The sequence below is a fragment of the Perognathus longimembris genome, chromosome 24 (assembly GCF_023159225.1).
Source record: "Perognathus longimembris pacificus isolate PPM17 chromosome 24, ASM2315922v1, whole genome shotgun sequence".
Taxonomy (NCBI): domain Eukaryota; kingdom Metazoa; phylum Chordata; class Mammalia; order Rodentia; family Heteromyidae; genus Perognathus; species Perognathus longimembris.
Genome location: NC_063184.1, coordinates 21,104,866 through 21,120,471, shown reverse-complemented (window position 1 = coordinate 21,120,471; position 15,606 = coordinate 21,104,866). Strand labels below are relative to the sequence as shown.

At 38.7% G+C, this 15,606-nt stretch overlaps 1 protein-coding gene across 2 annotated transcripts in view; it reads right to left on the bottom strand.

Moving 5' to 3' along the window:
• Unc5c (unc-5 netrin receptor C) overlaps positions 1-15,606 on the bottom strand; it is a 334,931-nt gene that overhangs the window by 58,845 nt on the left and 260,480 nt on the right. For both annotated transcript variants that reach the window (XM_048333767.1, XM_048333768.1), the window contains exons 5-7: positions 8,521-8,701; positions 5,005-5,172; positions 2,401-2,565 (exon numbers count right to left, since the gene is read on the bottom strand). In XM_048333767.1, the coding sequence (XP_048189724.1) occupies positions 2,401-2,565; positions 5,005-5,172; positions 8,521-8,701 (514 nt within the window). The remainder of the gene's footprint in view (positions 1-2,400; positions 2,566-5,004; positions 5,173-8,520; positions 8,702-15,606) is intronic.

Below are 15,606 nucleotides of genomic sequence, written 5' to 3'. Positions count from 1 at the left end.
AGCTATTTTGATCTTCTGCTAGGACTATCCTAGATGTGTACTAGTTATTACCAATGGGGGAAACCATAGAGAGTATCATGTGAAATTATTCCTTTTTCTTTTGTCTTTCTTCCCCATGGTTTCACCCCTGATGTCACCGTAACTGATTTTAGTACCCTGGGTATCATATATATGTTTATCAGAACTAGGGAAGGGAAGGGGAATGCCAAAATGGAGCGACAAAGGGTAAATGGCAAACCAATGCAACAGGAATACAAGACAATATGCTATAAACAAACTGTACTACTTGGGGGGAGGGACCTGCAGAGGGGGAGAAGTGGGAGAGAAATGAGGGAGGGTGTAATAAGTTTGATAAGAAATGTACTCACTGCCTTACATCTGTAACTGTAACCCCTCTGTACACTACTTTCACAATAAGTAAATAAATTAAACACATTTCTAGAGACATTAAATCATGAGTCAGTTCATTCTATCATAAATTAGTTGAAAATGTTAAAATTAGTTAAATGTTATATTAGTTAAAAATGTTCAAAACTGGACCCTACACATGTTACATATTGTGTGTGTATGTGTGAGTGTGTGTGCACATGCTAACCCTGGGGCTTTTTAAAAATTCATGGCTAGTCCTCTAACACTTTAGCCACAGATCCACTTCCAGCTGTTCTTTTTTTTTTTTTTTTTTTTTTTTTTGGCCAGTCCTGGGCCTTGGACTCAGGGCCTAAGCACTGTCCCTGGCTTCTTCCCGCTCAAGGCTAGCACTCTGCCACTTGAGCCACAGCGCCGCTTCTGGCCGTTTTCTGTATATGTGGTGCTGGGGAATCGAACCTAGGGACTCGGGTATACCGAGGCAGGCACTCTTGTCACTAGGCTATATCCCCAGCCCTCCAGCTGTTCTTTAGTTAATTGGAAAAAAGAGTCTCAAAGACTTTCCTGCCCACTCTGGCTTTGAACCACGATCTTCAGATTTCAGCCTCCAGAGTAATTTGGATTGTAGATGTGAACCACCAGAGGTCCAGCTATATTGTTATTTCAAATCCAGAATTGAAACCTGTGCCACGGGGAGTAAATGTCACACGGCTGACAAACAGCTGTGTTCTTTGCATTCTTGTCTTCCTGGCACTAACTTAGTGACTGCATAATGGTTGTCCCCAGTCCCGATCAGAGCTATGCCTTCTACTCAGCAAATACCATGTGTGCAAAACATGACAAAGGATTTTTTGAATTCAATGTAAGCCACTTCATTATTTACTTGTACTGTAAGATTTCTTTTAAATTTCTCTGTGTACATAGATTCTAAAAGGCAAACAATTTTGTATGTATGTCAGAAACAAAATAATTTTCCTTAAATAACAAATACAGCTTTCTCTACATAAATATGTTTGATTGCTTGCTTTCTGCAAGCAGTATGGAATGTATTATGAGGACTGTCAACATTGGGCCACCAAGAATTCACATCCAAACACAGCACCTTGTTTGATGCTTTTGCCTCAATTGATGTGATTTCAGGACAATTCTTAGCACCCCAATTTCCTACTTATGAAAATAGACACTAAATAGAGATTTATGAAGGACTCTTGGATCAAGGAGTACAACTTTGGTAGGGTGGAAATAAAACTACCATTTCACTAAAAAAAAAATCCCACGGAACAGAGACATAAAAAATAGAGAATATTTAGCGTATTATACCCATGAGGTGCTTTATGCACTCCTTTCATCCCAATATCAATTTTATTCCAAATATTAATACTTACTATATGTCATCACAGTCTATATTGTCTTTTCAGAGACTGCTTATGATTTAGTGTACTGTATAAACTGAAACATTTTACCAATATTTTTGTTCTTTAAGTAAACTAAATCATACCATAGAATAGTTTCTGGCACAAACCCAGCCAACACCTTCAAGGTTTTGTGGAGAGGCTCTTCCTCAATATTTATCAAAAACTGCTAACTATGTCTGTGGAAGTGTTTATTCGGCTTATATATTTTACCCCTTAAGGATATGGGCATGGTGCTGGTTACGGCAGTATGCAGCACCAGCTCCTGTTCTGGAAGTCATGTCGACTCTATGAAAAGAGGAGTTATGCCTTTGTATCCACGTATAATAGGGATTTGTAATCCTCTCTGTTCTGCAAGAGTGACAGCCCCCATGGAAATGACTAACTAAATCATTCATTGCGCACAGGGCAGGAATACTGCGTGCCACTGGTTAACTGGACATCATCATTATTATTCATTCTGGTTCCTGAGACATTGGCTTTTTCTAGTCTTGAGAGAGAGAGAGAGGTAAGATATGGCTGCCTCATTTCCTTTTTTATTGTTGTTCAAAGACTTCATTTCTCAACTTTCCTTCTGGCAAGTGGCTCAGTGTCAGGCCCCTTGGTGCCCAAATCAACTTACTCTGCATGCACAGTCCGTCTGTGCAGTTCTTGGATTGCAACACCAGGCCGTCGCAGTCCTTGCCCCCATTCTTGGGGGCTGGGGCGGTGCACTCCCTCCTGCGCCAATGGGTGCACTCAGTGCCACAGGTAGACCACTTGCTCCAGGGGGTCCACCTGCCATCCACTGCCACGAGAAAATCCAGCATCAGGTCAAATGGTAGAGAGAGGAGAGCTCAGCTATAAAACAGTGAAAACAACAACAGGAGAAGAGGCCCCACCGAAAAGCATTACACTCCCTCCAGCCCTGGAAAATGGAATGTGCTACTCATTGTGTCCTCTTGGAACTTTCTTACAAGATGTGTCATTGTTTACTCACTGAAGAGCCAAGGGTGGCTTACTAGTACACAGACCTGAGATATCACCAGGATCTATGGAAAAGATGTCTATTTCTTTTTTCATTAAAGGGGAAACTTGGAGTTTGTACTAGAAATTATGGGGTTCTCTTGGGGTCCAAGATTCAGAGTGCTTATGCACAGTGAAAGGCAACTTATTTGGAGTTGCGAGAAAGTGCTGATACACTGATGGAAAAATCCATCCATCCATCCATCCATCCATCCTTCCATCTTTGTCTCCTGTCATTCCCTTCTCTACCTTATGTACACTTTTTACTTTCCCTTTATTATCCAGTTAGTTGAGTCTGCCAAAAACAAAAGCTTAACTTATCATCATCTACCATGTCTTTTTCCTTTTTTATTTTTTCAGTACTGAAGATTAAATCCAGGGCATTACAGCTCATGCTAGGCAGGAATTGGACACCTTGACCCATATCCCACTCACTGACTTTCCTTCTTGGAAAGAATATAGATTACTTTCAATTTATTACTTGCTAGTATCATCTCATTATTTGATGATGCATCCATGTTTATATATTTTAAAGTTGATATTAGAAGAGACCCTTTAATTGTGATTTATGTTTAGAATTGACTCATATTCTTTTTAATTTTCATTGCTGACGTGAGCAATTTCAATGATAATGAGCTAAGATAGTTGTCTTAAAAACACACAAGTTAAATGGAAAAATATACAGAAAATTTCACTGTCATATTTCAAAATGCATCCTTTGAAATTGCTCACAGAGATAGGATGAAGATGTTAAACTAAGTTTTAAAAATGCTTTATTTTCTTTGAAATATATGAACAATTATGCTTATCTAGAATTTTATGTGAAACAATGGTGACATCATTTATTGAACATACAAATCTTCTAAAAACTGTATACTAGTAAATATGATATCCATTTTAATAGTAATAAGCTATATAGAGTTTGGGAAATCCATACATATAGTTTCACAGATTACTATATGAATAAATTTTATATCATGTACATAAAGATATAATCATGCTAAAATAAAAAAGGAAAGTAGCAGAATTTCCATCATACAGAATTGACTATATAAACAACTTTAAACTATCTGGAGCAAAGATATTTACTTTGACCTAGATTCTTCCAGTCCCCTTTCCTCTTTCCCATGACCCTCTGTTACATCTCAAATTGATGAGTACAATCTTAAGCTACAGAAGTCAGCACCTAAGATAAAGTACAGGAGATTATAAAATGAAATGTGAATTTCTAAATGTGTGTCAAAATTACTTCCATAAATAACAGCTCTGAAAGAGTTCATTATGAGAAACTATCTTGATGTTTGGAAGTCAACACTTGGGGATGGAGTATGTTGGTCATATTTTCTCTCCAATCAATTCTTCCTATTTCAGACAAACATCCCATTAAAGAAGAAACAGAACACAAAGCAGAATGTAAGGAGGAATAAGGAAGTATGTACCTATTTAAGCTTACAACAGAAAACCAGTCCCAAAGAATACACGAATGTGATATATTATCTCAACATAATTCTCATTTGACATTAAGATCTGAAGTATAACTAGGTACCTTAATGGGTTTTGGTTTGTGGCAAATATTGACATCAGTTTTCCTACAGAAATAGGATAGCAAAATTCTTGGAGGCAGAAAAGTGCAGTCATGCTCTAGGTATTACTGAAACCATCTCACAAAACAGATGACCAACACGTGCAGATAATAAAGAGCTACAGCACTGTATTTTCAAAATCCATTAGCACTTCTGTCACAGCCTTACCTTCCTTTGAATTCATTCCAAATGTTTTATTTGCCCTTGCCCAGAAACTGACAACACATATTCAATATAACAGTATAAGACATTTCTAAATTTCAATTCTCATTCATTTCCATGGGTTTCTGAAGATCAAGGCTTGCTATTTCTAACATGTAATTTTTCAATGCCGCTCAAGTTCCTTGAATCGCAGAGCTTGTAACCTTAGTTTCAGTAGGTTCATTGACTACCATAGATAGAATACGTTCTGGGGTGTTTAATTTCCCCTTGTATACTACTTTGCCTGTTTGGGTAACAAAGCTCAGTCCTGTTCTGGTGAAAGGCACTATATTTCTCAGCAATGTAAACATTGCATATAGAATAGAGTTAAATAATGTTGATTGCACAGTCAGTTCAAGTAAAAGGCCTTTGTATTGACTTTTAAAATGTATTTCATTAATACAGGGAGATGTTTGGTAAGAAGATGGTGTACTCACCTGGACATAAGGTAGTACAGGCTATCTTCTGCACACTCTGCCCTTCGCAGAAAGCCCCGCCATTGAGTGGGGCTGGGTTGGTGCAAGTCCTTGTACGTTTCTGAAACCCTCGTCCACAGCGGCTATTACACACTGACCACTCCGTCCAGGTGGACCAACCACCATTAACTGGGGGCAGGAAAGCAAGAAGATAATGAACTAAGCTCATACATTTGCACAAATGGATACAATCTACACACAACACCCAAATCAAAAGTCATCTCCCCACTGACAAACAAACATCCTAAAAGACATCACGAACATTATTTTAGAGTGTGTTGTGTAGTTGAGAAATCTAAACACAGAGATAGGTAAAATTATTTACCATGATATCCTCACTCAGGAAAAACAAATAGATCATTGTTCTGTTTTCCTTGGCTAACTTTTTAAAAATATATTTAAAAAAATGCACTCCTTTACCCAGTCAAACTCCAAAAATTGATGCTGGCAGCTTTTCTCAAATAATAAATGTTTATATCCTGATGCCCAGACTGAAAATAGATCTGCAGCATGGGAATTGTAGAAAATCATGCAGACATTTTAAAACCATTTTTTTAAAAACCACTAACGAAATGATTGATTTCCTTTCACATTTGCAAAATGTATTACCTTTTAAAGCAATTTTGGTTAGTTTCATATGCATATATATGAATGTATATATAAATATATATGTATATGTATATATATGCACATATATAATTACACCCATGCATATATTCACATGAAGGTATATGTTCACACTTGCATATATTATATATGCACGTGTGTGGGTGTATATATGTATGTGTATGTATATATATACACACAAACACATTTGTAACTCCAAAAATATTAAAAAGTATAAGATACATACATAAATCTATCCTAACTAAATAATACTAGTTAGATGCATATTTTGTGGACTTTTGTTGAGGCCCAATCTGGGATTGTTGGATAGTTTATTTTATGAAGTCATTAAAAAGATAAGCAGGTAGTTGACAGATAGCATTTCAACTTTAGTTGCTCAACTTTATAAAACTCCAAATTTCATGGGGCGGGCAATCCATACAAGTTGCTCACTAGCATATTAACAAGCTTATACTTTGAACCATAGGATATTTTTGTGCTCTGATGAAACTCCAATGAGTAATGAGCTGGGGGCATTGGTGAGTGGCTTATGCCTGTAATCCTAGCTACTCAGGAGGCTGAGATCTGAGGACTGGGGTTGAAAGCCGCTTGGCCAGGGGAGTCCATGAGATTCTTATCTCCAATTAACCACCCAAAATGCCAGAAGTGGGGCTGTGACTCAAAATGGTAGTGCATTAGTGCATTAGCATTGAGCAAAAATGCTCAGGGACAGGATCCAGGCTCAGAGTTAAGTCCCCAGGACCACCACCACCACCATCACAGTAATGAGAAATGAATGATCAGAAACGTTTAGACACAAAATATGTTTGCAGATCCTATATTTGTCCCTTCATTTGTCAAAGATAGAGACAAAAGCTCAGATAATTCAGCTTATAAAAGGCAGTTAAGTGGCAGGCATATTCCTAGATTCCAAGATTTCAGACCGTTTGGGTTCTTAGTTCAAAATGTTTAAGTTACTTGTGTTTGACCCTTTCTAAAAACAATCCACTCATTTCAATTATGGGTTCTGAAAGACTGCTATATGTAGGAAGAAATTTGCATATATATTAAATATCTATACGATGCATCTGTATATAGTCTTTCTTCATTAGTTATTTATGATTGGTCCCTGCTGATTGGGCCCCATCTCTACTTTGCATTTCAAATGCTGTTAATCAAGTCTTTCAGGCAGTTTCAACAGAGATAAAAAGTAAGAAACAGTTTATTATGATTTAAGAAATGAAATTGCCTACAATTCAACATATCCATTATCTGGATGAGGAGATTAAACCTTAGAGTAATCAGAGGATTAAAAAATGGAATGCATTTGTCCTGTAATTAAAATGACAATTTAATGCTATCACTGTATTCAGCCTTGGAAAGATAATTATGGTTTCTGTTTGTGTAACTTGTCCACTGAAATGGTAGTACAGAATAATGCCAAAGTTCAATGTCTATTATTTCTCAGGTTTTTATTTTCAGTTAACCTGGAACTCAAACTATCACAAGGTGGATTAACAAGTAAACACATAATGCTTTACTTAACAGAAGTTTCACATGTCATAGGAAACTTCTTTTTAAAAATATGGAAGGCCCATGGATGCCAATGTATCTGAAAACTGATCTATGGAATTGGATGAAGTAGTAGTAGGTATTACAAAGGCAACTAAATTATGCAGTGAGGCTAAAAGATTAAGAATTGTTTTAATTAGATCTTGCAGAGGTATATTGGTCTCAACTTTTTATTCCTTGTGATAAGGATGTTTGTTTTCCTTCTCATATAAAGGAGCTATCTTTCCTAATGGCTTTTCATCTACTTCTTTTGTTTACTGCCCAACTAAGCAAATAAATAAATAGTATTAATAAGCCAACGTGGATTATTTATATGGTGCCATAATTTTAACTGTTTTAGCACTATAGTGAGTACCAGAGGCCAGGTACTGGCTTTTTCACAGTACATCTTACTTCAATCCTGAGGATCATTTACTTTGAAGTAGGGATGGAATGCTTCCTTTGCCCTGAGTGGAGGTGAGACCTGGACTTAATAGTCAAAAGGAAATATCACCTCAAAATACTTCCCAATATTGTTCAGTCTTTCTCTGTGACAAGAAATGTACTTTGAGGGCCTCAAATTGTGAAAAATGCCTAAATGGGCAATAATTCTCTTTGTGGACGAAGCTTAGCTGGGCAAAGGAAACCACTAGAAGTCACGTATGAAATGACGAGAAGTCCCTTGAGTACTAAATGGTGCAGAATAAAAGTAGATATGCCTTGTCAAAGTGGAATGTAAAACTCCCTGGGACTTGCAAAAATCACAGGTTTAGGGATGAGGTCAGTAGGGACCACCATGGACAAAAGTCCTTGTGTGAGACTTTCCCAGATGGTAGGGATGAGAGCTTCTTACCACGGCTATCTTTATTTATCATTGCTCTGTGTTCTTCAGAAGGAGATAGTGCAAGTAACGGAGAGGTGAGGGTGTTCTCATGTGTTTTGGGGAAAGGCCAGGTGTAGCATTCCTCAGGTTTTGTCATCATTAGACTGCTCTAGGTCCACAGGAAAATCAAGAACTGGCATTACACTACTTTATCTTCAGAACTCAGTCTGTATCTTGGCATGTAGGTCAGGAGAGGAGAGGCAATTGATTCAGGAGGCAGAAGGAATTCATTTTCCTACAGAGTGACTGACAGAGCCCTGGAGAATTCCACACCTGGTCATTCAGGGAAGTGTCTGGGTAGTAGTCGGACCCCACTGACCACATAAGGGACTGGGAGAAGAATGGCATTGAAAATGGGCTTCTCACTGCAAAGTAATGCTCTCAACCAGTCCCAGTGGTTGGAAGCAGCTAGACTGAAACCTCAAGAGCCGACTCACCATAGACTATGACAGTGGCTGTTGTGCTTTTCCTTTTGGCAACGATGTTTTTGGCGACACAGGTATAATTTGCAGTATCTGAGAGCCGGGCCTGCTTGATGATGAGGTTGTGGTCGATAGTAATATAAAAATTCCGATCTTCAACCGGATCAATTATGTCTTCGTTTTTCAACCATTCCACCTAAAGAGGCACATACACAGAATTGGTCAGTCCCCCAGCCCGGATTCCTGCATGGCTGTTTGTCTTCACATGTGTTCTGTCATGCAGATCACATTGTTGTATGCCATGAACTCCTACAAAGCAGGGGGAAGGAAATTTCCAGGTCACGTGAAGTATCACTCCCCTGCCAAACATGCTGATGCTGTCTGTACTACATTATTCTCAAATGTCAATGAACCAATTGGGAAATCGGGTGTTCAAATTGTTTTCACTTTGCCCTGCAGGCAGGAACAGAGAATGAGCATTGCCAAGTTCAGAACCCAATCAAAAATAATAGGCTAAGCATTTCAAGCTGAACTCAAACCTTTTGCTATTTGATTTGTTTACCCTTGACAACTTACCTGCTGCTTTTCAGAACAGAATAGAAGGACTATAAAACAAACTCCAAAGGCAGTTGAGACATCATGTAGCTCTAATAAAATAACATTTGGATGATTTACGTGTAGCTTTGTCAGAACATATGGATTAAATTTCCCAGAAAATGCAGGCTTTAAAATGTAGCAAAGCACATATTTGAAGATGCATTTAAGCCAACATTTCGGGGGGGGGGGGGTAAAAGTTTGTCTACTAATGCTCAATACAATCCAAATAGCTCTTCTGTCATACTTAGAGTTCTCTTTTTGTAGACTCCTAGTATTCAGATCTTCAGTTCATGGTTTGGAAATAGGTAAACTGACATAGACAGGATTGTGGAAAAGAATGGAACTGTTGTTTTTCCATGAAAATGTTAGTTTAACAAGAGTGATATTTTTCTTATTGAAGAAAAGGATGGAAATATACCTTGTGTAAACTGCCCTTTTGTTTATTTATACTGGTTTTCTTCCCTTCAAATCCAAACAATTTACTACACTTTAACTTTTCTTTTGCATCAGAAGGACTAAAGATACAGGTAATCATTAGGGGTGGTAAGTCAATATTGTTTCCATTTTCAAAATCTTCCAAAGCCTCTCCAGCACCCTAAGAGCTCCAGAAACTAATCTCTAAATGTGTCAATGGATTGACATAGATCAGTTCTAAGTTATTTCTTAACATAGCCTCTCAATAATGTTTCTCTAATACTTAGAAGACAGGTCAATGTTTAAAGGAGGGAACAAAACAAAAATCTAACCACAATTCTGAACTATAAAAGAGCAAAGTTACTGAAGATTAGCACAACTTTGCACTGCGGTAAACTCTGAAAAAATTAAACAATCTTCATGTTGGCACAAATGGTTGTGAGCAATTCATCTCAAAGAGTGGCTATTTAATGTAAGCATGTGGTTTTCAATTACACACTGCACATTCACCTACCCTGCTTTGACAATAAGTGATGGTCAGCATGACTGTGTTTTTAACCTAATCTTTACCTAGGTTATCTTTTCCATCGTGAAGAAAGCTTTGTTGTTAAGAAGGCTTATTGGACTCCACTCCATCAGTCTTAATCTTTTCTATATTTTACCCTCATCATGTTAAACTCTCAACAATCTATACTGATACTCCTTTAAAGGCAGTCCCCATAGCCAAAGGTTCTCCCTCTACTGGCTAGACGTTCACAACTTTCCCCCAAACTTCCCGGCTTGCTATTGATTGATAAGTATTGATACCTGCCCTTGTCTAGGAGGGTCGGTCAGATCTGTCTTGTGCCTTTCCTGGTTCAGGATGAAGCTATATCCTAGAGACTTATGCTATTACTTGGCTTCTCATTTCATGTAGAGGATGCCCTGAAAGTCCTTCCTCCAAATAATAACTGGTATTCAAACATTTCACTCAATGTTTTCCTCTGGAAAACCCAGCCTATGGTTGTGGCTGTTTAAAAGAATGGTTTCTCCACACATTAGTGCTACCCTAATTACCTGAGGCATGTTACTGGCTGCTTATTTATTTGAAGAGTTTATTTATAGAAGAGGATGAGCTCCATTTGCATGGCTCACCAAATATTTCAAGAAGCATACATGAAGCTGGATTTCAGTGGCTCATACCTATAACTCTAGCTACCCAGGATATTAGTTCTGGAGTATTATGGTTTAAAGACAGCCAGGCAGAAAAATCAGTGAGATTCCATCCACCCCCCCCCGCCATAATGCAAAAATAGGAGAGCAGAAGGAATGGTTCAAGTAGTACAAGCAAACTGAGCTAGCAATGGGCCCTGAGTTTAAATCCCAGTAGCAGCAGCGAGACAAGAGAGGAGAAGGAGGAAGAGGAGGAGAAATAGGAGACACAGGCACACACACACACACACACACACACACACACACACACACACACAGAGATACAGGTGATCTTTGTGTTTTATATCCAATGCTACATTTACTCCATTATCTCTCACAGATGTTTGAGCACTAATTATATATTTTGTATTCTCTGAGCCTCCTATTTCTGAGGAATCCTCCCTGGTACCCCTGCCCTCAATGCTGACAGTGGCCCAGTGCCCTGTGAAGGGGCACAGCATTCCTCTCCAATCACAGCTGTAAGCACAGAGACTCTGCTTTTATCTCTTCCACATTAGCCTGGCTTCTACACCTTTGCTGGAAGAAATGGAGCGTTCTAAAGCTAGAACAAAGGTGGAAGAATAAAGAAGGGAGCCAAGGGCTCCAGCAGCTTCTGGTAGCATCCTCAGGTTCCTTGTGATTCTGCAGTGCCAGATGAGCCAGAGCTTCCGTGTTGAGACTGTCTCCTCTACTGGGGCGCAGGCGTGGGCTGCATTGTTCTCTCAGACTGTGCTGAGCTGCGCAATCTCATTCCAAATGCCCCAAACCCTTCCCTGGCCTGCTGTTCACAACTTCACTGTCCTTTTGGATTGTTTCTTCTTTTCCCCCTCCTTTATCTAAACACAGCTCTTTCTGGTGCCTGAATTTCACGGGGAATCCTTTGACTTCTCATTCCCAACACAGCAATGAGTCTGCGGCCTTCTATCCTATCTTGTTGATTCCAGTCCTTTCTGGCTCAACACCTTTGCTCTCAATTTCATGCCATCTTCTAATTTCTCCACTTTTTTGTAGTCATCTACAGACCTCTGGGCTTGTGTAGTCACTTTCTCCAGCATAATTCCTGATTATTTTGATAACAGACAAGAGGATACTTCCAGTGTCTTGGCCTCTTAGCTCAGTGATCCATCTTCTATAGCAACCATGGCCTCATGGGTCACACATTGGAGGCCAGAGGCTGACAACCCTGGATCTGTGAAAGAGTATGTTGGAGAACATAGAAACAAAAGCCAACCCTCAGAAAATGTGATTCTCTGCTATAAAGACTGTGAGGATCAATAGTGTTGAACATGTCCATGAGGTTATAATTTACTGATAGATCATTGCTTGGAAAAATGACATCCTTGGACCTAAAGTATCTGTGTCACCCAGACAGCATGACAGAAATGTAGAATGCCAGGCTCTGCTCATTTGAACTTGATGCATCAAAATGGGCATTTTAACAGGAACTCCAGGGGATCTAGGTACACATTGAAGTTGGAGAACTACCCATTTTCCCCTTTCCCTTACTATTTATTGTCACCCCTTTGTAAATCCGGTTTTGAACACCCTTTCCTTTTATGATTTCCAGTCTTTGCTACCCACTTTTTATAGTCCTAGTCCAATAATTCTTTCCAGGATCTATGAGCTGTTTTACTTAATAACTGTATCTCTCTCTCTCTCTTTCCCTCTCTCTCTCTTTCTCTCTCTCTCTCATCCTCTGAGCTCTTTCTCAAGCAGAGATTCCAATGTCTACTTTTCTAATAATCCATGCCTCATACCCTATACCTAGAATCCCTTTCTCCCTTCCAGGTTCTCCCTCAGCCGCTCTTCCTCTGCACCCTCTCCATACTTGGGAAGGGGATTGTGGGTAGACACAACAATCATGAATAGGCTCATTCTAAATTCATCAAACAGAGCACAAGTGGGCCCTCAATCCTGCCTAATCGGACTATATTTTCATCATGTTTGCTCTCTCACTCACCTAGATAACTTTTCCACATTTTGTCCTTTCTCCTTAAATACTACCTCTCCCTCTGTCCTCACTTTGAACTGCTGACCCAAATTTCTGTATCATGAGAAATCTGACAAAGCTCCACTGGATGCCTTCCCAAACCCATTACATACCCTCTGTCTTATCACTGGCGCTCTCTGGGCTGCAGTGTGTCACCTCTGATTTGTACCCTGTATCCTTTCCCCATTAATATTCAGGGGGAAAATCCCAGCAATCCCTTCTCTTTTCTAAATTATTCAGTTTTCACTCTATACTAAGTCCTGTCTGGGCTGTTATTTACCACACTTTACAATCTTATCTATCTACTTCTGCTCGATCACCTCACTCTTCTCTGTTCACGTTATAGGACATCATGGATGAGTTGTCTATATTCACTGTACCCAATCCCTGTCATCTACCAAGCGGGTACTAATCTGTTCTTCCTTCTGCCGCTTCATTATGAGTGTTTCCTGCCATCAATGTCTTTGCCACTGTGCCCAGGGGAGCTCATCAGAAGTCCATGAGCTGGATGGTCCCTCTTTCATCCCCACTTGCTTTCTCTAGACATAACACTTTCCTGTGTTCTCGCTCAGATTTCCCTTGAGCCCTTACAGCTTCTTTGGACTGACAGATACACCCCACACCTCGGTCCTTAGGCTTCTTTTTGTCTCTTTTCTATCCATATTCAATTAATTAGTGAGCTCATCTTGCTTCACGTAGATGACTCCTAAATTTATATCCAGCCCAGACTCCACTCCTGAACTCTAGACTCATATATCCAACTGGTGGATCTGATTTGCCTCAGTTGTCTAATACCAGGCCTCCAAACAACCTCATCAAACCTGTTCCTCCCCAAAGTGCAGACCTCTCAGTGAAGGCCAACTCCAGACCATAGCTACTTACACAAAAATCTCCATCTGAGTGGTTTATACCCTTCCTCTCTGTCTAATGAGTGTTGAGAACATATCAAAAATCTGATCTCTTCTACGTCCTTCCTGTTCCAAGTCACAGCCATTTCTGACTAGGACTGTTGCAAGAACTTTATCGTATCATCTTTTCTTCCCCATGGTCCTCAACTCTTTCTTCTTAGCACAATGCTTAAGAGGACTCCAGTCAGGGCATGTGGTACTACATCTCTAATCCCCCAAAGACTGTTTAGTTTACTTAGTGTCAAGGCCAAAGTCTTTACAATGATGGCTCAGACCCTACCTCACCTTTCACACCATTTCTTCATCTCTTAGCCTGTCTGTCCATGCATAGGACCTTGTACTCATCAAGCATTACAGTGTTTCTGTTGCAATCCCTTATTGTAACTTACAGAATCCACATAGATTTTGATTTAAAAAATTGTATTTGTGGAGCAAGTAGGCTTATATTATTGCCATTTAGGCTTACTTAAAAATGATAAACGTTTACAAACAAATATAAGAAACAGAAGAAATGAAGGAATAATTCCATTCATCATCTAGGTTTGAATCAGTAAGAAAAATCAATATATAATCCATAACTTTTAAATAATTTTAAAAATACTTTTTATGTAATGTCTCCAGAACCAACAATATTAGATAAGGTAACACTCATTCAATTTGAGGTAATTTCCCAGCAAATCTCCTTTACATAGTAGGCTCTATGTAAAATTTAAAAAAAAAACAGTGTAGAGACTCTTTCATGCTATAACTGCTTGTATATTGAGAAATATAGAATTAATTCAGTTGTGGCAATGGTGTATATGAATTTTATCTTCTTTTTTTTTCAGTTTGTAAATCCCCATGCCTTTTTTGTTTGTTTGATGGGTTAATCAAGTGTTAGTCCCTTCTCTTGTCTACAAATTTTATTCATATTTTGGACATTTCCTTGCTTTGTGTTGATTTAACTCTCTAGTGGGTCTGCATTCTCATCCCTCCCACTTAGCAAACTGATTTATACAAGAGAGAAGTCTTTCTGAGTTCAAAGTTATTTTTAGTCATGTATAAAACATTCAAGAAGAGAGAAAAATAGGCTGAAGTTCAGAAAACAATAAAAGGCTTCAGCCATAAACCATGGCTTGCTGTCGGCCACAGGGATATGCAATGCTGCTCAGTGACTGCAGCCTTTTCAGTAATTTGCGGCATGTTTGAGGTAATCTACTTGTGTTCAAAAAGGCATGGGCTTTTATGAATGGGAAATAAAAGAGTTACAAGGCAGCCATATTAGGATGACTTAGTTGTGTGTTCTGCTGTTAGGGTTGCTATTAATTAATCCCATTGTATACAACTGAGAATATTTGAAGAAGCATTGGCTGACATGAATAGCTGGAGGAAGGGTGAGCAAATACAATCATTGCATTCAGTGTTCCAAATGGAAAAACTGAGCTAGGTAATTTGGGGGTAGGGATAATAGGGGGAAAGTGGGAGAACAATGGAAGAGGTGACATTGACCAACAAGGGTTGTACTCAAAACTTGATTGCTCTTAGGTGCTTGGGATGCCAACCCAAACACTTGTCATTTGAGGTTCCTCTTTTAGAGGGTTTCTAACCTTCTATCTACTTTCCTGTTGTTATTTATAGAACAAGAAGTCTAGAACCAGTTAGATAAGAACTTAAAAATTGAGTGAATTAATCTACATACAATTTAGTGCCTGACACAAAATGCACATTCTAAAATTCAGTTTAGCAATTAAGAGTAAGGAAAAACATTTATTTGAATTAGTTAAATTAATTAGTATTCACTAATTAATACTAAGGCAAACCACTTAATTAACATTAATGTAAGACAAAATGTGTATACCTCCAACAATAACACAAACAGTGCTAATCTAAAAACAAATATATACCTAATCTCTTTAACTGAACAGATGATGTATGTTCAATTGTTTCAACAGGTCATACAGGTCAAAAGATATAAGCTTTTTCCCAAAGATCAAACTGAGGAATTCTGAGTGACAAGTGGCT